General features: G+C 41.7%; 1 protein-coding gene across 3 annotated transcripts in view; it reads right to left on the bottom strand.

Moving 5' to 3' along the window:
• LOC127341398 (serine/threonine-protein kinase ATM) overlaps window positions 1-11032 on the bottom strand; it is a 46694-nt gene extending 35662 nt beyond the window's left edge. Inside the window, exons 1-23 of one of the 3 annotated variants that reach the window (XM_071827912.1) lie at window positions 10851-11032; window positions 10646-10754; window positions 10421-10564; window positions 9742-9903; window positions 9462-9660; window positions 9176-9332; window positions 8961-9091; window positions 8800-8887; window positions 8598-8701; window positions 7686-7784; window positions 6887-6943; window positions 6677-6752; window positions 5956-6039; window positions 5507-5548; window positions 5317-5387; window positions 4434-4482; window positions 3864-3935; window positions 2813-2950; window positions 2648-2740; window positions 1653-1840; window positions 708-1311; window positions 547-615; window positions 268-432 (exon numbers count right to left, since the gene is read on the bottom strand). In XM_071827912.1, the coding sequence (XP_071684013.1) occupies window positions 268-432; window positions 547-615; window positions 708-1311; window positions 1653-1840; window positions 2648-2740; window positions 2813-2950; window positions 3864-3935; window positions 4434-4482; window positions 5317-5387; window positions 5507-5548; window positions 5956-6039; window positions 6677-6752; window positions 6887-6943; window positions 7686-7784; window positions 8598-8701; window positions 8800-8887; window positions 8961-9091; window positions 9176-9332; window positions 9462-9660; window positions 9742-9903; window positions 10421-10564; window positions 10646-10754; window positions 10851-10919 (2970 nt within the window). In that variant the 5' untranslated portion in view covers window positions 10920-11032. Of the gene's footprint in view, window positions 1-267; window positions 433-546; window positions 616-707; window positions 1312-1652; window positions 1841-2647; window positions 2741-2812; window positions 2951-3065; window positions 3156-3863; window positions 3936-4433; window positions 4483-5316; window positions 5388-5506; window positions 5549-5955; window positions 6040-6676; window positions 6753-6886; window positions 6944-7685; window positions 7785-8597; window positions 8702-8799; window positions 8888-8960; window positions 9092-9175; window positions 9333-9461; window positions 9661-9741; window positions 9904-10420; window positions 10565-10645; window positions 10755-10850 lie in introns of those variants that run through there. The other 2 variants (XM_071827913.1, XM_051367232.1) reach the window with 2 other exon arrangements.
• Window positions 11033-23328: the final 12296 nt, after the last annotated feature.

Here is a 23328-nt window from a genome sequence, read left to right on the forward strand (position 1 = left end):
AGTTTGGTCTACCACGACCCCTCTTAACATTCTCAGTAAAATAAAATAAGGGAAGAAAAAATACATGTTTAGTGTAAATTCCACCTTACACAAATACATAATTGATCACCTTAAATAAATACAAAGGTTGACCCCAAAGTCTTAAATCAGCATGCATTTTAATTAAAAGTAACAGTTTTTTTCTCGAAAAAAAAGAAGTAATTAAGAGCAATTTTTGGCAGAAAGCTAATAAGACATGACAGATTTAACTATGTGTCAAGCACCAACCTCTTTTGAAACCACATTACATGCTTGTGACTTTCCATCAGCATTTTGTCCAATATCATGTATAGCTATCATAGATCTTAACAAGGCATGTAAATGTGTTAAACAGTCAGCAGAACCAAGTAGTGAGCATGCATATTTTTCCCTCGTATCGAATATCAAATGGACCTGCATCAACAAACCCAAAAGGGTAAAATTGCATGTAAGCTCAACTGGATAAAACTCATAAGGGCACACTTAACTACAAATCGGAGTATAATTCAAATAGGTGTCAGACAGTACCACAGAAGATAAGCTTTTAGATGAAGCAGATATGTTTTGGCAAAGATTAAGCAGGATATCCTGGCAAACCTACAAAGGAACAAAAAAATGTAAACTGATACTATACAAGTAAAAGAACAACAATAAATGAATGTTGGGCAGATTTTATTGCAAATTTGTACCTTCACATCACTCTCTTTCTCCAATAAGTTGTACAAGACTTCCCATGTATGGGGCGGTGAGACGGAGAAAAAGGCTGAAATAACACAAACCAGTTCTAGCTTCCACTCCAAAGGTCGTGACGAGATACCAATACTCCCACTCACACTAGCTGTGATAGAATCAACTTCACCAGAGTCCGTCACATCAAAATCCATATCAACAACACTTTTGTGGTCAAGAGGGTTTAAATCTTCTGACAAGTTGACAGAAGATATTGGCAACATTTTACTAGTGTGCTCACTATCAGAAGTGTTCACAGGACTACAAAGACAAGAAAACAGCTGAGAGAATGCCACCAATAGTTCATCAAGCATTTCAATGACATCTTTGATAAGCACAGAACTGATTTTGTTACTAACACTCTGCAGTCTAAAAATTGGAGCAGAGAGGAAGGTCTGAAATGAGGATAAAACAGAGCCAGTTGTCTCAAATGTAGAGCCCACACTAGTAAGACCATGAGATAGTTCATCGTGCTTTTTCATAATCGCTGATATCATATGTTTTATAATGTTAGTAACGTAATCAAATACTTCTTGGAGAAATGAAGATTTTTCTTCTATGGCCCTGAAACAGAATAACATAATTATATTAAGCATAAATTGTTAATATAAGACTGATTGGTACTGTGGAAAAATATATGTTTTAGTAAACATGCAACAGATCCAAATACTTCCGAGAATTCAGTTGGCATAGGCTAGTCATTTTCTTCCGAGAACATGGGTAGTCATTTAAACTAATTGGAATTATACTTTTTTTAAATATAGCAACTATTTTACTGGATCTGATAAAGATTACTATGTAACTAACTAGCACCTTACCACCAGCTCAAGACAACTAAATATCACGATTTAGATATCCCATATTTAGTCGATTACAGCAGATATAAATGAATAGAAAGCAAATACCTTGACAAGAGTGCGCAATAAATTAGATTGCAGAAAAGAGAACAAAGATATGCAAGTGTACATAAGTCCACTTTCTCAAACTGTTCACTTGAGGCCATTAATCCTTTGATGAACTCCATAAGCTCAAGAAGCAACGGTTGTTGGATATGCCGAGGAAGGTGTGTTCGGTTGCATTTATCAGCCATAACCTGTTCAACAAATGAGTAACCTTCTGTAAGTACCATATATAGAAGCAGTGAAATAAACATGAAACATATCAAGAAAAAAATCAAACCTACAGAGCTAGTTATTGCATCAAATTTGGTAACACCAAATAATGTAAGTGATTTTGCAGCTTTCGATATTTCTGTCCTCAAAATTCCAATATTCTTTCAACAGTAGCGAGCATGACATGCCAGATTGAATGCCCCGGAATGTAGCTAACTCAAAAGATGTCACCAGTTGTAATGCTGAGAAATTTTAAAAGCAATGCAGCTTCCATTGTAAGTTATGTAGCCAATACCAGATTCAGCAAAGGACATGCTAAGTGCTAAATTCATCTCTCACTATTCGGGAGTTCGAAACCCCAATGCACATGTTACATATTAGCACATAGATTCTTTAGTCCCAGTAACCCCATTATCAAAACGTAGACAAAAATATGCAGTAATGGAATATGCCAAATATCTTTTGTGGTCTAACATGCAACTGTTGCAAAAATGTTAGAGCGATAATCAAAGCCTGCCATAAGTTTCAGTAATTTCACATACCATTTCTCCTAATTTTGTTGTTTCACGATGAGAAGAGAAACACTTAATACTTATTATTAGTATATATAGGTTTGCAGTGCCTGTTAAGTCAAAAATGACTTCCTCACCCATGAAATCAGATGAGTTCATAATAAAGAATTCATGTTTAGAAGACATGCCTTTATAAGTTCAGTGCATAGCCATATACTGCTAGCAGGCCTAAAACTATTGGAAAAAAGCGGGAGCAATCAAGAACGAGTGAATCACCTTGGTATAACTTTCAGTACTGATTTCTGATAAAGCTTCCACACAGTAACCTAGCTCGTCTTTGATAACCCAGTTTTCATCCTCGAGCAACAACTAAAACAATAAAATTAGAAGTGCACCAGATAGAAACATTCAGAAAAGTCCCCGTAAAAACATATAACATACCTTGGTAAAGTTCTTGCATTCACCAAACAGTTGTGAGGTGTCTGCTGAGTTGATGACTGATGATGAAAAACCAGCACAGACAGAAAAAATGGCTTCGGGAATCATCACGACATTTTGCTCATTTAAAAGAGAGAATCGCTGCCACAGAAAGCATATCAGTAATTGAGCTTGAATATCTCAATGGCTATTGAAAACTGGTGCCTCATCCCCAGACAGGAAGTTAAAAAAATGGATATAGTGGAGCAAATTATACATAAGCAAATGGACAGTATATCACGACAAAATGGTAGAAATGAACCAATATCCATTTTGCTCTCTTGCTCAACATGGTGTTCACTAAAACAGCAAAGTATAATGACAGTAACATAAGTACTATAATAATCATTGGTATATAGTGAACAAATAAACATCCCAGTAAATACAGCACAATAACAGAAGGAAAGAAAAGGTGTGAAGCGTAAACTAGATCAAAACATCTTAGATACTTTAATAATCACAAGAAACACCATCCAGGAACTAATTTTAGCGAAACTCACATTCATTTTAGATGTGCAGTAAATCACATACAAATTATACACCCTTCCAGATGCCGAAAAGCATTTACGACATACTCAATGGAGAAAAGCTGATGAAAATATAAAAAAAATATAACCATAAAAGTATAAACATTGGGAAACTTTCCTTGCATGCTTCGGTAAGAACATTGCACACTTCAATGCATAAGCCAGTTACAATGAATTATGAATTGCATCTCTATATATATGTAAGATATAAACTGAAGGAATACAGGCCATATAAATCCCGCAACAAGTTCTTTTGATGCTAACTATATGTTACTACCCTGTTGTATGGAGTTCGTTAGCTATAACAATTCACCATTCACAACCATGAGCCATGCATTCACATCCTAGAATAAGAGTGCAGTACACCAGGAGTTAATAAAAATGAAGGCAAAGTTCAGGAATGTATTTGTGGATTTAGAAGTAACAGAATCTGAACAAAAGTTTAAAATGGATACAAACAAAAGAAAAATGTTTAGATATAGGACCACCTTTGAGTGAAATAACTCCAAAATTGATCTTAGCAGATTCTTTCGGACAAATATAGAATTGGATAAATCACCCTGCAGAGCATGAGGTCAATGAACAAAAGGTCCTCTGAAATATATATAAAAATAAGACGCCAGCTGCTTTATCTAAATGGCTGTTTAACAAAGTAGGTAGTATTGATTAGGACTAGAATATCAAACCTAAGCTGGTTTACTTTTGTGCTGGTTGAAACAACTATGCGCATATTATCTTTCAGAATGATCAGTAATATGTCATACAATATTGCTTACACAACTAGAACTCCATGTGGGCGGAAAAGAACCAAATCTACTAGAACAAGTTGAATTTAGACACCAAACAGTGAACTGAGAAAATGATCTCATAATGTCCTTTTTTAATCCAGTTCTGCTGAGTATACCTTAATTTGGTGTTACGGTTTAATGATCCTTATAAAACAAAAGTTGAGGGTACGGTTTAATATAAAACCTAAAGCTGTTTTTGTTTTAAAAATATATGAGGTCAAGTACTAGTACTACACAGTAAAAGCTAGTACTACATGATAGAGAACATACCTGCAACCCTATCCTTGAGAAGTAACAAGTGATGAAGTACAAAGCAGACCTAGAGCGAGAATCGGTAGTAGAATATAAGCATAACTGCATAAGTCCCATAATAACCAGAAGACTTTTCTAAGAATTTGACTCACATGTCACAATTAGCAAGAATGACAGAACTAAGAAATAACTAGAAGACAAAATTCAATGCAAGGGATATTCAAGGCTAGGCAGCAATGCCAAGGACAAAACAGAATAAAGATAATCAATTATGTGATGGTGAACACAATACAACAGTAGGTTTTGGATCTATTTGCAGCAAAGTATCAATTGCTTTCCTGAAACAGGAAACGGTTAATTAGGTCCAGATGATGCTAATTACTGGTGAGACATTGTACCAATCAAATGCAAGAAACTGGAACTAGTAAATTTAAAGGTTCCAACGCAGAAGCTGTTAGTATCCTAGAAAAATAATCTGTCACCGTTTGTGTTTATCCATCATCTCTAAAAACAAGGCGCAGGCTCCCTGTTTATATTGATGTCTTACTAGTTACTAATGAGAAGAAAGCAAGGCAGGGATTACATGTTATGAAATAACAAGGCATTACCAGACATGAACTAGCATGCAGAAAGAAGTGACGTATATTGAATTTTACTCAAATTGCAATGTACTAGATTAGTTCAAAGAAACTTATTAATGACAGCTAAATATGAAATAAAAACATGCATCTACATATACAGCACATAGCTGATCTCCATACAGGTACAAGTAGGAACGATATCTAGAATGGCTGATTAAGCATGGGAATTTGGACTAAGGAAATAACAAGCTAAAATATTGCTATTGAAGAAACAGGGGCAGAATTTGAATTGGCCGGCAGATCTAGAAAAGAAGGCATACGATGATGGTGATTGTTTAAAAGTTTGCAGGTCCCATGTATCTTCTGATACAAATGAAGTATGAACTTGGTCCTGAAAGAAGGAAAACAGGAACATGGTAGAATTTTAAAAACAACTAATGCCAGCTATAGGCCATACACAGAATATGATGGAACCTGTTCGTACAGAATAGCTAAGGTTTAGAAGCTCACCCGCATGATCATTTCACCCAACAAACTCAGAGCTGAATCAGACTACAAAAGTACACAGTACACACTATCAGATTGTAAAGTAGATAGATATAGTGTAATGTAACAACTAACAAGTACAAGCTTATATTTGCAAAGGCAAGTACCACATCCCACTGCTCACAAGATCAACAAAGCAAAATACTGCTACTGTACACGAGGCGCGGAGTTTTGTATGTAGAGTTCTACTTATGCCATGAATAGTACTCATGCACCGGGCTGCCCTTTTTATGAATAGTACTCATATCTTGGGGAGCGTGACTACACATTTAAATCTTTATGGCCACTACGCACTCAAATATGTTGAGTGTCACTATAACCTCAAATCTTTGCAGCTAACAGCAAATGCAAATATACAAAAATGTGTGGTACAAGGATCAAAGTTATCAGTGATAAAATTTACTGGTACTCACCACTAGAGCCGTAGTGCTAAATAAAGGAAGTGCATGAATAAGCAAATTCCAGATATCTTGCCAATAACCTTCAACAGTTGACATCTGCACATAAAGAGATAATCTCACGCACATATTGAGTAGCACTATCAACATCATAAGTTTACTTGCACGGAAGTGGCAAAACTTGGTTAGCAAAATTGGTAAAGCATTCAAAAAATAAACTGATGCCGTGTTTCAAATTTTGACAATCTGATAACCAAGAGCAAAATAATAATCTATGTGAGAGTGGAAAAAAAAAGTGTAGAGGTGGGCCTGTTAAACCAAAGCTGATACTTAATAGTTGTTCAAATTTGAAATGAGCCAGTTGCACATACTAGAAATTCGGTGCATTTCATTTACAAAAAGAGCAGCTCCAAGCAATGAACGATACCAATACTTGCAATTTCATCTGGAATTACTTGCTGTCTTGTTAACATATTATCCCTCATAAAACATTCACCTACTACTACAACTTTTTTAATGTTTTTAATTTTGAAAGGTTGCTGGAAAAAAAACTGAGGCCAAATTATTCTAGAGCATGAGTATAGTGATATGGGAATGACATGAGATAGGGTTGGATCCTCGTTAGTCACAGTCCAATTAACCAGCAATTACTTCACAAAGAAACAAATATAAGTACCAAAAACTACTGAAATAAAAATGGCATAAACAGAAAGATCATATGGATTTGAAAAACAACCTCGCTTGTTGTCAATAAACAATGTGAGTCCTCCCTAGCATTCACTATGAGCATCGCAGAGAACTCCTTGAGTGTCCTGTTAAGATCATTGATAAGGAGGCACTTCTACTAATTAACAAGCCATACAAGACAGTGCTTTTACTTATATTCCATATATCTGGTAGCAGACATCAAAAAACTCCAGAAAAAATTCAGTACCACAAAACAAACCTGATAAGCCAAAGCAGTGAATCCTGAAAACGAATGGCGTTTGCATTGCTCAAAACGCTGGACAAGCATAACCAAGTCAACAAATCATGCGTCACAGCAAAGGAATACTCGTAACAAAAATGACAAACATTTTTCTACCAAGAAGTAAACTAGAGAACATGAGTGGCTATTTAATGGAGCACTAGCAAATACAAAAATATGTAATTATTTCAAGAACAGCAGAATCAAATGTTAATTATTGTTTGATAATACAAAAAAATCTATAAGTTCAAGACACCAGATTTGATAGCGCCCACCTCCATGAATATTTTACCTGAATAATTTAACTATGCAGGCGTAATGTTGTTGCCTACAGATTTAATAGCAAAGAAAAAGTATCCCCACACCTATATGGAATCCATAATCCTACTTTTGTGTGTTGATATAAGTTGTCTTATACCATTCTAATATTGAGAACAACCAAGCCCCAACCAACTTGTTCGCCATGCATATCAGTAGCATGCGCAGCTATACTGATAATGTTCAGACCAATGTATATTGTTTATATCAAAGTTGAAAATTTTATTTACGGGCATAATTTCATATTATCTTCCATGCATGTTGATTATACGACTACTGCATATCTTGAATCTGAGTATTATACGTCTGGACAACACAAGAACATAACAGCATTCATTCATGCTTATCGGACAGCAGGCACGAGACAGTAGCAACTAAAGCAGAGTCGTATGCTACATAACTGAGATGCTTGCGAGTTGCGATACAATAACCAGGTATGGCCAATTGGCAGTATCTTTACCTTTTCAAAGATTTACAGCTTGCTACAAACCAACTGATCAACGAAGACTTGTCCACTCGGTATCCATACTTGTGAACAAGAAAACACATGGTACCACTCCTGTGCAGAAAAAAAACAAGTGCACAACATCAAACACTAACTAATGAAGGATCCAATAGTCCGTGTGCCTGTAGCAAAGAATACTGTGTACCATCTGCATCCCACCATATAGAACATTTGTGACAAGTACACTGCACCAACATAACACTTCCCTACCACCCCCCAAAATACTAAATGTCTAGTCCATAAAAGAGAAAGCTAACCCATGAATCCTGATAACATTCAGGACTCAGGAGGTACATGGGGTCACATGGGGTAACAGAACTATCGGTGTCATAGAAATATCAACTAGTCACCTAGTCAATGATTAAGAGTAGCTCAAGTAGTCACCTAGTCTACCGGTGTGAGTCGGTCCCCAGCAACTCCACTCGACTTTTCAACTCTTTGGCATTGGAATAAGCTACTGTCACTCCACAAACAAAATGTAGTTTGACAGACCAAACCAGCTATTGATTGTTCACAATATGATAGATGGTAACATTAACTCTGATCAGTATTGTCATACTACAAAATAAGAAATAAGAAATTCAACAAACTTCTATATTTATGTCCTGATATCGAAGTGAACTCAATCTTTTTCTTTGTCAGAAGTTACTCAAATTTACAGAGCAACAACCAAGGGCACGGAAAAATACACAAAATGAAGAATGTCAAATAGAAGAAGTTGCTGAATCTTGACCAGTAACTGCATTTGTAAGAGGGTTCAAGCGTGGAAGGTGCCATATTCAGGAAAGGCATTTGAGATTTTCTATATAAAAAAATAAACGATGGTTTCTTTAAAGGGGTAAAAAGAAGGTCTCCTATATAGTTTACCAGCATGGAGATCCTTTCAATAGGCCATCCATGATGACGGTAGTAACATGCTCTGTCTTTAACCTTTTCTCCCTGCTTAGTCTCTTTGGCGTGCATTTATGTACCTACATGTTTATAACAGGTCAGTTTTATTATACACGAAATACTGATTTTCTACAAGATTCAGAAGCGTAAGTTGAAGCCATGCGTGCACATCTAATACCAGATAAAAAACAGTAGCAGAAAGATCCATCAATTCTTCCTGGAAGCATCTCAATGACACAGCTTTCGCATCTCGAGATGCCTCGCACCTGCATTTATTGAATCGTCAACAAAGAACTCAAAATAACAATGAACTGTGAATAGCAGAGCAGTAGCCTTTACCATAGTAAACCTGCTCCCGTGCTACCATATTGATCGAGCTCCTTAATGATGACGTCATAAAGTTTTTCCAAAACCTCTGAAATAGCCTTAGCAAGCTTCAACTGAATTTTTGCATATGTGATGAACAAACTCTGAAACGAAATATAACTTCCCAATGAATCAAACAAGAAAATATGCTATGAAGTTAAAACAGTGCCAGGACAGGCCACAAGAACCTTCAGTTGGGGATCACGAGTCGTCAGCCACGAATGCAATATAAAATCTTGAACAGCATTATGGATCTCCACAGATTTGTCTCCAAGGTTTGGTCCATCCATCAGTAAAAAGGTGTTGACGCATTCCATAAGCTTGCTAGTCAGCTTTCCATCCTCCCTGATTCCACAAAGTTTATATACAATTTCCAAGTGTGAGTAACAAGAGATGATATGAACAGACTTCTCTTCTTAGGAGTTAAAGGGGTTCAACAGGAGAGTCGAAAGGACTTTATCACAGACTACTTGCCTCCTAATATGTGAGAATATTGTACAAAATCCATTAAGAACCTCCTCCCTCATGGTGTCAGGATAATCACCAGGTGGGTTTTCAAGTAGAACGTGAAGTGTCCATGTACAGCGGAAGGATTCCTCCTTTGAGCCAGCTTGATTGCTGAAGTTTGCATCAAAAGCAGTTGCAACCTTCTTCATATAGAGCACTACAAGACCTGGCGAAGATATGAAATCTAAGAATTGAACAAAGGGGTGCTGTTATATGAAAAACAAAGGCCGTTGATATGGCAACTCACTGCTATATGTTCGAGGTTTCATCTGATACCGGTATTCCTTAACAGTTAGAAGCTGGCGAAGAATTGGGCTGTATTCTAGCTGAAAGTTGGGAGCATCTTTTATGACCTCCAGTATATGACTAAAAAGTTGCTTAGCAACCGAAATCAAAGGTAAGGAATGCCCTGCAACGACAGCGAACCTTCTTTAATGACATGCACCGTGCAGCAAGCAGCATGACATTCCATATACGAAAACAATTAGCAAAAGAAAGTGGAAACCCACGTAATACATCGACTCGCCAGATATCGGAATGCTGAGACCACAAACATAACATGTAACACCAGTTGTCTAGCTTACAGTTACTACATCTCGAACACAAAATGTATGAGTGAGAACAAATGGATCACGTTTAGCATTACTCCGATACTAAGCTATGGCCAACAATAGGCACTATCGAGAGCATTCGGGTGAGAATTCCAGGCCACTTGTTCTCAAAATATTATCCCAAATTGGGTATCACATATCAGCTAGTCAGTAGTATGCTTTTTCAAGTTGCAGACTGTTTCACATTTCACAGAACAGGTTGGATGCAAAAATATCTATGAGCAACAAGTAACCCACAGACAAATTGCTTCTTCTTCCATGATGATACATGAGCATAGAGGTAGCAGTACGAAGGGCTCTGAACATTTAGCTTACCTGAGAGCCTGACGTCCTCGGCGCATCGGATAGCAACTCGGAGCATCCCGGCGGCGGCGCTCTTGATGGGGCCGCGCTTCTTAGCGGCAATGTCCGTGAGGACGCACTTGGCGAGCGCCATGGTGAGGAAGGGCCACGTGGCGGCTGCAAAACAGCAATCCGTTACAGTCAATCACAGGAGGAATCGGGCGGAATGGTAAGTGAAACAGAGGAGGCCGGGCTGACAGGAGGAGAGCTGGCCGGGCTTGGCCCTGGCGGTGTTGCGGGCGAGGAGGCGGCAGAAGGTGGGCGCGCGGTCGCCCTGCAGCCACGTCCCGAGCAGCTTCACCCCTTCCTGCACGAGAGACGGGCGGGCGGATGCGGGATGGTTGAGCGCAGGATCGGAGGAGGAGTTGATGGATTGATTTCAGTCAGGGTAGCGTGTACTCACATCGCGGGGCCTGGCCCGGTCGGAGGAGAGCTTCTGGATGACCTCCTCCACGTCGCGCGAGGTCGCCATCGCTGCCGCCGGGACCTCCGCCGGCGAAGAGGGGAGGGGGCCTAGGGTTTGGGTGGGGCAGCGGAGGCGGAGGACATGGGCGGAGATGGGGAAGGAGGAGGGGGTTTGCGGAGGTTTAGACGGGCAGAAAATGGAATGGAAAGGGGAAGGAAACGCGACCTGCACTTCGCGAGTCAAGCACTGTGCGGGTATTCGGTTTATCCGGTGTAATTGCTGGTTTATTCACCGGTTCGGTTCACTCGGTTCTCACAGAAAAATGTTTTTATCAAATGTTAACTGAAATTAATTTTGATAAATTCAGGGAATTATTTCGGTTTGATTCATTCGGTAAATTGGTGAACCGAAATTATTATTTTACAAACACAGTACAGACATGGACACCCACAAATACGTACTTACACTGTTAGACAAAATAAGCAACAAATATAAAATTGATCTGGAGAACATAAACTTTCCTCATTCGTGGTTTAATTGTGTATCGCAATCTATGAATATCAACAACAACAACAATAAAAAAAAACTTCATCCATGAACTGGTTAGGTTCAGAAAAGTTTATAACTAGCGTTGGACATGACATAATGGTGTGGCCATAAACCTGTTGTACAAGCCTTCTTTTCTAAAATGTACTTTGTGACCATTTTATGTATGTGTTGTTTCCTGCGTTTACGACATTCAAGTTACCTGTTCAGCTCTTCAATAGTACTCCTTCCGTCCCATGAAACTTGACTGAGAATTGTCAAAATTTGAATGTATCTAGATGCTATTTAGTGGCTAGATACAAACAAATTTAGACAATTTTCAGACAACTTTCATGGGAGGGAGTGGGTAGATGTTTGACAAGGATGTATTATCCAGACAAATGAACCTTCAACTGCTATAGTTGCACTATAGGAATGGCAGCATGTGCCAACGGCCGCACGCCCTCGGTGCCTGGAGAGGCTGTCGGTGTACGCTACGCCGAGGGTTGCCGTCGGCGTAGCCCCTCAGGCAAGCTCCGCCTCGGCAGAGCCCACGTGGCCCTTGGCGTAGCGACGGACATCGGCGTAGCTGAGATAGGCCTACGGCTAGCCCCGCCCATCGGTGTACGGGCCATCGGCGTAGCACGCCTACCGTCGTCGTCTGTCTGACGGACGTCAGGGCTACATCGATGGCCTGCCCCTCGGCATAGCGCGCCACATGGCGCGACCCCGTCGCGTCTTGGACGACACTGCGCCGATGGCCTGCCACTCGGCATAGCGTCCCACGCGGCGCCACCCCATCGCACCGATCTGTTCCTACGTCACAGCTACGCTGACGGCAAGGCCCTCGGCATAGGGTTGACGAATTGGTCCTATGCCGCAGCTACGCTGACGGCAAGGCCCTCGGCCTTTTTTTTTGTTGTTTTGCTTGTTTGGCAACAGGTAAAATCACAGAAATTTACATATAAATTCACATGAACTAGGAATTGCACACAAGCAAAATACACATAACATGAAGTGCAAATAGCAAATAGACATCGTAGTGTCGTAACATCATCCAAAATGTACATAGTAGTGTCATAGCATGAACTACATGTCTAGCTTAAGGCCAAAAGCCCTAATGATCTCCTGGGAAAAGCAGGCCGGTACCAAACTCATCACTGTTGAACTGAGGCGGTCACCGGCAATGTTGCGCTCCAGTAGAAGCAGTAGAAGAAACACCAGGAGAAATGCCGGGAGAATCACCATAAGAATGGCCAGGAGAAGGACCACCATGATGAACCGGTGTGATCCCACACCCACCCTCCGAGGCATGACCAAAACCCTGGTTCCCGGAACATCTCGTTCCCTACATACATGTTCCCTAGATGTTAGCAACTTACGAGGCAAAGGAAAGCCGTAACTGATGGTTTGGAGAAGAACTTACGGGTGTCGTTTGGTAGTGTGTCCTAGCGAAATTTTCCCTCGACGGCATCAATGGCGCCAGCCCCGGCAAAGGAGGTTGCGGCCCTAACTCCACTCTCTGTCTAGTTTGAACGACCATCATCATCGCCTGCAAGATAGTTTGCATGTCAGACTTTGCAGAAATAAAGCAAAACTAGGAAAAAGTAGGACTTGTCATCATTTGCAGAAAGAAAGGTTTAGACTTACATTTACATACGCCATGTACTCCTAGAAAGCCGATTGGTATTGCTGAAAGGACACCTGATATTCTTCATAAACGGCATCGAAAGCCGCCTCGAAGTAAGGCTACAATTTAACAAACAATGAATCTCGTCAGCACTTACCAATGCATGAACAAAAGTAGGGAAGAGAATGAAAATGAGGAAAACTTACATTGTATGTGGGTCGGTAAGGCTAGCGACGTGGAGGTAGAGGGGGCTATCTTTGGTGACGCCTGCCTTGAGACGCATGAAGGTCGTGGTAAGGGTATGCTTGACCTTTGTGTTAAGAAACTTGAGACGGCCATGCGGCAACCCTCCGGACAACAGGACCAACAACTCCTCGTCGATCTCCTCGCTCATGGGGTCCTCCACCTCTGGGTTACGATGCTTCATCATCCTACAGTAGTTCTCGATGTCCTCGGCGTAGGTGCCAAAGTACTCGGGGAGTGAGGGCTGAGGCTTCGAGAGATCGGGCTTCTTCATCCGCATCTTGTTATATACATGGACGTCAAGAATCTCCTCCTCGGGTTTACCTCGGCCACCTTCATCGCGAAAAGAAATGTTATGCGTATCAAGTATGAACATGACGGAAAATAAATGTATACGTACATTCTTCCACTTGTAGAGCTCATAGTTGCGGTTTCCCGCGCAGTGTGTGCCACTGTCGCCTCGGTTCTCTGTGTTCCGCCTCGCCACGGCTGCAAAGTCAGCGTCATTCCTGAGCCACCTCGTCCTAGCCACCTCCTCCCATGCGTCGGCATGCGGCTCAGCCCACTCGGGGATAACCTGAAAGTGCAATACTCAACTCAATATAATGAAATTGCAACTTAGCAACAATGTAGAATCTCATTGACATTCACTACAAGAAAAGTTGCCATGGCCGACGAAGTTGAAGTCGCGTCGTGGTTGCTGGTGTACCATGGCCGACGATTTTGGGTCTCTCTGTTGTGCATGTCAAAACGTTTTTTTCTCGTTTTTGAGGCCACCTAGCCCGACGAAAACGGCCAAAACGTTGCGTATGGTGGCCCGGGACGTGGTGCATCTCGAATTCTCGGGTTCGCCGGCCGAGTCAACGCAAATCCGCACCGCCGAGAGATGTAGGGCCCAGATGGAAGCCTCTCTGGCATTGTTTTTTTTCTCGATCGCGCCATCTCGTTCAACGCTCTCCGATCGAGCCGTTTACGATGCATGATCATGGGTCCCGCATGTCATCCTCTATGAACCAAAATTCTTTCTATTCTTGGATCTTTTTGACCCCCTGATTTCTGGCTACTTCCTTTTTCTTTTGATCCCTTGCCGCCTTGGAAACGTTGAGACCGCTGCTGCTAAATGGGACCCGCATGTCATCCTCTATGTACTATAAAACTTTCTTTTCTTGGATTTTTTTTGGCACCTCATATTTGGTCACTTACCTTTTTCTTTCGATCCCCTGCCGCCTCTCAAACGGTGATACCGCTGCTGCTAAATGGGACCCGCATGTTATCCTCTATGTACTATAAAACTTTCTTTTCTTGGATTTTTTTGGCACCTCATATTTGGTCACTTACCTTTTTCTTTCGATCCCCTGCCGCCTCTTAAACGGTGAGACCGCTGCTGCTAAATGGGACCCGCATGTCATCCTCTTTGTACTATAAAACTTTCTTTTCTTGAATTATTTTTGGATCCTGATATTTGGTCACTTGCCTTTTTCTTTCGATCCCGTGCAGCCTCTCAAACGGTGATACCGCTGCTGCTAAATGGGACCCGCATGTCATCCTCTATGTACAATCAAGTTTCTTTTCTTGAATTTTTTTTGGATCCTGATATTTGGTCACTTGCCTTTTTCTTTCGATCTCATGCCATGTTTGAAACATTTAGGAACCTGCAGGCTCATGGGACCCGCATGTCATCCTCTATGTACTATAAAAGTTCATTTTCTTGGTTTTTTTTTCACCCTCTGATTTTTGGCTATTTCCTTTTTCTTTTGATCCCCTGCCGCCTTTGAAACATTGAGGACTCTGCTGGCTCATAGGTCCCACATGTCAGCCTGTATGAACGATAAAACTTTCCTTTCTTGGAGTTTTTTTTACCCCCTAATTTCTGGCTACTTTCTTTTTTCTTTTGATCTCAAGCCGCATTTGAAACGTTGGGACCGCTGCTGCAAAATGGGACCCGCATGTCATTCTCTATGTACAATAAAGTTTCTTTTCTTGGATTATCTTTGACTTCTGATATTTTGTCACGTGCATTTTTCTTTCGATCTCATGCCGCCTTTGAAACATTGACTAAGCTGCTGGCTCATGGGTCCCGCATGTCATCCTCTACGAACAATAAAAGTTTCCTTTATTGGAGTTATTTTTTGACCCCTAATTTCTGGCTATTTGCCTTTTTCTTTTGATCCCCTGCCCCTTTGAAACGATGAGGACGTTGTTGGCAGGTCGGTCCCACATGTCATCCTCTATGAACAATAAAAGTTTTCTTTGGTGGATTTATTTTTGACCCCTAATTAATTTCTGGATATTTTCTTTTTTTTTCTTTTGATCCCCTGCCGCCTTGGAATCGTTGAGGATGCTGCTGCCTCATGGGTCCCGCATGTCATCCTCTCAGAACGGTAAATATTTCTTTACTTGGATTTTTTTTACCAACTGATTTTTGTCTTATTTTTCCTTTCGATCTCCTGCCGCCTTTAAAACGTTGTCGAGAGGCTGCTGGCTCACGGGTCCCACATGTCAGCCTCTATAAACAATAAACGGTGAGGATGCTGCCTCATGGGTCCCGCATGCCATCCTCTCAGAACGATAAATGTTTTCTTTTCTTCGATTTTTTTACCAACTGATTTTTGGTTTTTTTTTCATCCTCTGCCGCCTTTAAAACGTTGACGACGCTGCTGGCTCATGGGTCCCCGATGTCAGCCTCCCCGTACAAGAAACATGTGATATCTTGATTATTTTGCATACAATAAACATTGTATTTCGCTTTGAGCTATAGCAAACGGATAAATTAAATATTTATTTTTACATAAACAAACTTATATGTTGAATCTCCTTGTTTTGTGTTTTTGCGAAGCATAGGACTTTCCTGTTTTTTTTAGATAAATCTGAACTTTCATGTTTTGGAGTGGGCTGAAATTGTACGAGTCAAAAGGCCCAGCAGGATAGTTCGAAGGCCTAGATGTCCAGATGCAGCCCAATTGAAATCTTTCTTTTCTTGGATTTTTTTCACCCCCTGATTTCTGGCTACTTCATTTTTCTTTTGGTCATGCACCGCCTTGGAAACATTGAGACCGCTGCTGCAAAATAGGACCCGCATGTCATCCTCTATGTACAATAAAATTTCTTTTCTTGGATTATTTTTTGCTCCTGATATTTGGTCACTTGCCTTTTTCTTTCAATCCCATGCCGAGTTTGAAATGTTGAGGAAACTGCTGGCTCATGGGTCCCGCATGTCATCCTCTATGAACAATAAAAGTTTCCTTTGTTGGATTTATTTTTTACCCCTAATTTCTGGCTATTTGCCTTTTTCTTTTGATCCCCTGCCCCCTTTGAAACGATGATGACGCAGCTGGCAGGTCGGTCCCACATGTCATCCTCTATGAACAATAAAGGTTTCCTTTGATAGATTTATTTTTGACCCTAATTAATTTCTGGCTATTTCCTTTTTTTATTTTGATCCCCTGCCGCCTTGGAGTAGTTGAGGATGCTGCTGCCCCATGGGTCCCGCATGTCATCCTCTCAGAAAGGTAAATGTTTCATTTCTTGGATTTTGTTTACCAACTGATTTTTGGCTTATTTTTTTTTGTTTCGATCTCATGCCGCCTTTAAAACGTTGACGACGTTGTTGGCTCATGGGTCCCCAATGTCAGCCTCCCCGTACTGCAAATCCTCTTTCTGCAAAGGTTGTATTTCTAGCTAGATAGCTAAGGTGGATTCGAATCTATCGTGGTTCAGGCAGCTCAGGTAAGCCTTCTTGCACTGATTAATGGAACTAGTGTATAGCAAGGTCAAGACATGTGGCTCGGTGTAATGAATCTATTTGAATCATGTTGTGGATTCAATCTGATAGTTCTCTAACAGGTCAGCCAAAATAGAAATTAAGTTTTTTTCTAAAACGAAAATGCAAATTAAGATGAACACAAACATTAGTTATCATAATAGCTGATCATACATACATACTTGCTAAGAGCAAAAGCTTGCCAGAGTTTTACCACCCATACAATTAATTAGCAGTTCAAATAAGATAACCTTATATAAGTATAACTACAAATGCATTTGCTAAGGGCTCATGGGACAACAGAACTAGACAACCGCAAACTTTATGACCAGCATGTCACAGTGGCATCGAAAGATCTTGACCTTCAACTTTGATCCAATGCGAAATTTGGCACCGCCAATGAACTTTTTCCACCTGGAAGTAACAGCCAAGCGGCCATCTGTGGGACTGACGGAGTACCGTCCCTCCACGGTGAGACCTTCACTCTCCATGACGAGGGAAATCTTGCCCCTTCGGCCAACATTGAGATCCTTGGAGATACTTTTAGGCAATTTCTGATTCAAAGCAAGAGATACCACCAAAAATTAGTCAATGGCACCAATGCACTAAAGACTGAACCATGTGAGACTTTGAGCAGAGAAGACATCAAGATAAGAGCAGTTATGCTGTCATATACTCACGAACATAGCCTTCAGATGCGTCCTGGTCACCACACGGGTGGCCACAGCAATGAGCTGAGACCTCGGTGATCCGGTGGGGCAGTGCGGGGAGCAAGGGCTGGTACACGAGCTGGTGTCGATGCGGGGAGCTATTTGGGCGAGTGCAATAAACGGTGCCTCTAGAGGAACCGGTGCTGATGCAGAGGCTGTTGGGCAGGTGCGATAAACGGTGCAGCTAGAGGAACCGATGCGATGCAGGAGCCTGCTGGGCAAGAGTGTAGTATATGGGGCCTCGACAGAACCAATGCGATGTAGGGGCCTCTTGGGTAGATGCGAACGGAGCTGGTACAGGAACCGGTGCTGATGCAGGAGAGTGGGAAGCCGGTGCCGGTGCTGGTGTGGGTGCCCTTTGTGACATCCGCTCTTGTTCCATCAGGGGATCTGCAGCTTTGATCATGTTAAACCCAGCAAGCTAGAACAGAGGGAATGCTTTAGAACAACTACTCAGAATGCAGTAATCAAAAGATATGAGTACAAAAAAGTTACATATTATATATTTGGAAGTGTCTCCAACTCTGTAAGCAGTTACGTATATCTGCCCGTTTGAGTTTCTGATCCTCAGCTCGTCGCCCTTCTTCAGACCGTAGTCAAAAGCAAACTTTCTCCAATCATGTCCATACAAATATGTGATGGCCTGTGTCTTGTAGACATACACCTCATAGACCGTGTAGGTGTTCATCAATTTGCCATTGCCATGCATAGTGAAAGACCCTTCATGCGGACACATCTAGTTAATCATTGGACGAATTTCACAAGGTACAGTCTGCAGGTGAAAATTGATACTAATGTAAGAAGCAGGAAGACTAAAAACAAGACTTTACTATATGCCAATTCATGCTAAACCACTGAGAATACATACCTGTAACTCTGTGAAGGAGTTATTAGAAAGGTAGATAGAGCCATAGGAGGTGTTATATGCGGGGTATGTACATGGCCCCGCCATATTCCCGCAAGCTCGGCATCGGGATGGTGAAGGAAACATGGGAGGTACTACTGTTGCGTAGCGCTGAATGTAAGTGGAAGAATTAGGTTGTGTAAAATGCATAGTTCAGAGCAATGCAAATGTTGACAAGCGAGTGCATAACACTATGTTACAAACTGAACAGTCAAAATTTAGTGTATGATGAATATAAGCATGCTAATTTGGCGTTTCCGAATTCCAAAAAGCATTAGACAGAGCCAGTGATAATATCAGACATAAATCATGGCATGTATATGTGGCTTAAGAAAATATACCCGAACCCTTGGATGGTTACGGCCTGGCTGGTCCTTGGACTTGAGCTTATATAAGCATCCAGAAGGTGGGGCTAACAGTAACTTGGTGGCAGCCTCTGCAGATGCCTCATCAGCAGCAATTGCAATCCTTTTGACCAATGAAGACTTAGCAGTTTCAGTCTGCATATGAAAATTGAAGAGCAACAGACATCAGCAGTGATATATAAAATGAATCTATGATACACTGATGCATATAGTGTTGGATGTAAGTGGAAGAATAGGGATGTGTGTATTTCTGAACTATTGGTAAGCATTAGACAAAGCTGGCAATAAACAGACAAATCAAATCATGTATGAGGATTAAGAAAATATACCTGCTTACTGAAAAGGATACCACCCAGCTGGCCCGTGGCCTTGTGCTTGAGGAGGTTTTCAAAAGATGGTGGCGGCACCATCGTCTTCACAGCAGTCTCATCAGGATCATTTTTTTCCATTTGAGTAGAGGCACAGAAGCTTCATCCTGCATATGAATAGCAACAGAACTCATCATTGATATTTAATAAATCTATGAGATAGACTGGTGCAAGTAGTGCGGGATGTAAGTGGAAGAATAGGGTTGTGCATAGACAAAAGTTGACAACAATGCAAATGATTACAAAAGAAGCCAACGAAACTCAACAGTTTATATACTGGATAAGACAGACTGAAAAGTGAAAAATTAGTGTATGATGATTGTAAGCAAACGCAGTGTTTCTGAACCTTTGCTAAGCATTAGGCAAAGCCAACAGTAATTAAACAGATAATAATAAAATCATGTATGTGGATTAAGAAAATATACCAGATTCATTAAAAGGTCACCACCCAGCTGGCCCATGGCCTCGTGCTTGTAGAGGTTTTCGGATGATGGTGCCGGCACCATCGTCCTCACAGCAGCCTCATCAGCCTCATTTTGCATCCACTTGAGTAAAGGCGCAGCGATTTCAGCCTGCATAAGAATGGGAACAGATCTCAGCGATGATATTGAATGACTCTGAGACAGACTGATGCATATAGTGCTGGATGTAAGTGGAAGGGTATGGCTGTGTATGGACAACAGTTCACAACAATGCAAGGGTTTGTTCGGTTCTGAAACAGCGTGGAATGGAATGGAATGGTTCCATTTCAGAGGAATGGAATGGTTACATTTTTTCGGTTGGGAAAAATGGAGAGCAGAACAGATCGAGGTTAAACTAATCATTTGTCTCAAAATTGTAATTAGAAATTGCAAATGACATTTTAATCTCAAAGTCGTAATTAACAGAGCCTAAAGGTGCTCTTTTAATCTAAAAATCGTAATTAACATCATTTTTTGTTGGGTTAGGGGAACTGGAGAGTAGATGAACATTACTGTATGATGATTGTAAGCAAACGAATTTGGTGTTTCTAAACTTTTGGCTTCGAGATCTTATGGCCTTCAACTCTAGCCTACCTCAGCTTGTTTGGGACTGAAAGGCTTGGTTGTTGTTGTTGTTGTAAACTTTTGGCAAGCATTAGAAAAAACCGAAATAAACAGATAAAAATCAAGGCATGTTTTGTGGATTAAGAAAATATACCATATTCATTAAAAGATTACCACCCAGCGGACGCGTGGCCTTGTGCTTGTAGAGGCATTTAGAAGATGGGGGCGGCATCAACATATTGGCAGCCTGATCAGCCGCAGTTTTGATCTTCCTTTTGAGTAAAGGCCCTAAAGTTTGAGTCTGCATATGAATATCAAAACAAACGGCAGACCTCAGCAGTGATATTGAATTACTGTATGAGATAGACTGATGCATATAGTGGATGCTCTTAGCTTTTTGCACCATGAACACTAGCTATGGACAGACAAAAAAAACTAGTTGACTCAGCTTTGTCTAGATACCTCCATCCCAAAGCTTAAGGCTTATTTATTTTTGAGAAATCAAAACAAGTAAAGTTTGACCAAAATTTTAGAACATTCTATCAACAAATATAATATTGTGTAGATACCGTAGGAAAATATATTTCACAACCTATTTAATGATATTAATTTTGTATTTTGCATGTTAATGATTTTTGGAAAAAGCTTAGTCAAATATGGTATAGTTTGACTTTCTAAAAATAATATAAGCCCTAAGCTTTGGGATGGAGGTAGTAGTATCTAGAGCTAAAACACGTCTAGATACATCCGTATCTACAGATAGTTGAGTCAATTAATTTGGATCCGAGGAGTATCGATTCGAGACTACATCATGGTAAGTTGGTTAAAAAAATTACCTGGGCGGTCCACCTTGACTCGGCGATGGCATTTCGCTTCTTGTGTTGCACATCCGGCCATGCTCTTGCGGCAGGTGGGCGCTATCGTTCCCCATAGCCTCGACGGAACCCGGAGGTACCAACCCGATACGGAGAATATAGAGCATGGTGTCACGGAGGCTTTACGCACAAACAGTGAAGACATGTGCTACTTTAAGCATTTTGGAACGAGAACAGATTGAGGATGCGAGACAGACAGAGTGGATAAGCAAACGGAGTACTGCTTTCCGGTCTTTGGGGACGCAGCTCAGGCTCAGCCAACTGCCCACATGCGTGGTGGCCTTACGCTCCATTGCCCCCACCACCACCACCGTGGTCTTCCCTTTCTGTACAAGCTGACAAAAGATACGGTGAGGATCACAAAAACTACAAAGGTTGCAAATGTCGACAAATAAAGGAAGAACACCCCAATCCAAGCAAAGGTAGCCCTCGCCCCCATCCCCATCAATCACTCCCGGCGAGGGTGACCGTAAAGACACCCCTTCGCCCGAATAGGAAATAGCTGCGCACTATCTCGAGGTGAGGACCAAAGAACCGATCTCGAGAAAGGAAAGAACATTACTAGTACTACCTAATCCGCTTGGTCTAGATGCAGCTTGCCCCTCCAAGCTGGATGCCTGGACGGTGGAGGCGAAAGGAGGGGATCGAGCTAGCGGCTTGCATCCGTCGGCTGTCGGCACTCGATCGGGAGAGATATGGGGGGCTACATAAAGGGGAGGGGTAACAAATTTTATTACACAGTGAACTTACTGATGTGACTAGTCATTACATGTCTCACTGAAACTGGGGCCCATAGTGTGGCACCCCAAATTCACTTGAACCTGCCCGCGGGACGCATTGGCGCGTCAAGAAAACCCCCGAATTGTAGCGGGGAAATGAAACATTTCACAAAAATTCGAAATTCAAGCACACTGCCACGCGCCAAGCACGCGGGCTGTTCCTTCCTCTTCCTCGGTTCCTCCTCCCCTATCCGAAAAAACCCCAAATCCCAAGCTCAAATAACAACAAAAAAAACCAAATCCCCTGGCCGCCATGCATGTCCTCGTTAACCCGCTGGAGATCGTTCCCGGATGAGGTGGACCCCCCGCCCTGAGATCCCGAGTTCGTCCGTTCCGTCCACCTCGAGGCACTGCATGCTGTCTCGCAGCGGCGGCTTGAGGGCGCTGCAGAGGAAGTTCCGCCGGAAAGTGCTCATGGCAACCATGCAAGCTCACCGGCGTGCTGTATCCCGAGAGGAACTGGTCAAAGCTTTGCTATTCGCAAAAAAAAGCGGGCCAAGATCTGGTCAAAGCTTCGTCGATGGCTTGCCACGAGAGGCTTGGACTCCAGAGTCAATAAACTAGCTGCTCGAGGACTTGGGCGGTTTACACCGATTCATATTAACTGACTCAAGTTTGTTAGTCTAGTTAACAAATGCATCTAGATACATCCATATCTAGACAAAATTGAGTCAATTAATATGAATCAGAGGGGAGTGCCTAAAAGTGTTTCATGCTACCAATTAATGCGCTGGCAGGACTGGCTGTAGAAGTAATTGTGCTACTACTCAGACGATGAACTGATTGTGTGGGTGTCAAATTTTGCAACGCGATCATCCACTGAATGCTTAATTATAGTTCTAGCGCCAAAGGGGTACAAATCATAACAAAGATAGTACATACTACAGCACCAGAACATAAGAGTATGAATCATAAAGTAGGTCAACATTTTGCATCAGGGCTGGGTGGTCCTGAGACTACCGGGACGCCCCTGATGATCTCCGGGCGTGCATCCACTTCAACGCAAAGCTCTGTACTCGGTCGACGGCCTCCTTCTGTAGGCTGGATAATCTCAGGTGCATGACCTTCATCTATGAAAGGCTCGTCATCAGTACCATCCACAGGTGCATCAGGGCTGGGTGGTCTTGAGACTACAAGGACGCCCCTGATGATCTCTGGGCGTGCATCCACTTCAACGCAAAGCTGTGTACTCGGTCCACGGCCTCCTTCTGTAGGCTGGATAATCTCAGGTGCAGGACCTTCATCTATGAAAGTCTTGTCATCAGTACCATCCACAGGTGCATCAAACTGA

Source organism: Lolium perenne, chromosome 3 (genome assembly GCF_019359855.2).
Source record: "Lolium perenne isolate Kyuss_39 chromosome 3, Kyuss_2.0, whole genome shotgun sequence".
NCBI lineage: Eukaryota > Viridiplantae > Streptophyta > Magnoliopsida > Poales > Poaceae > Lolium > Lolium perenne.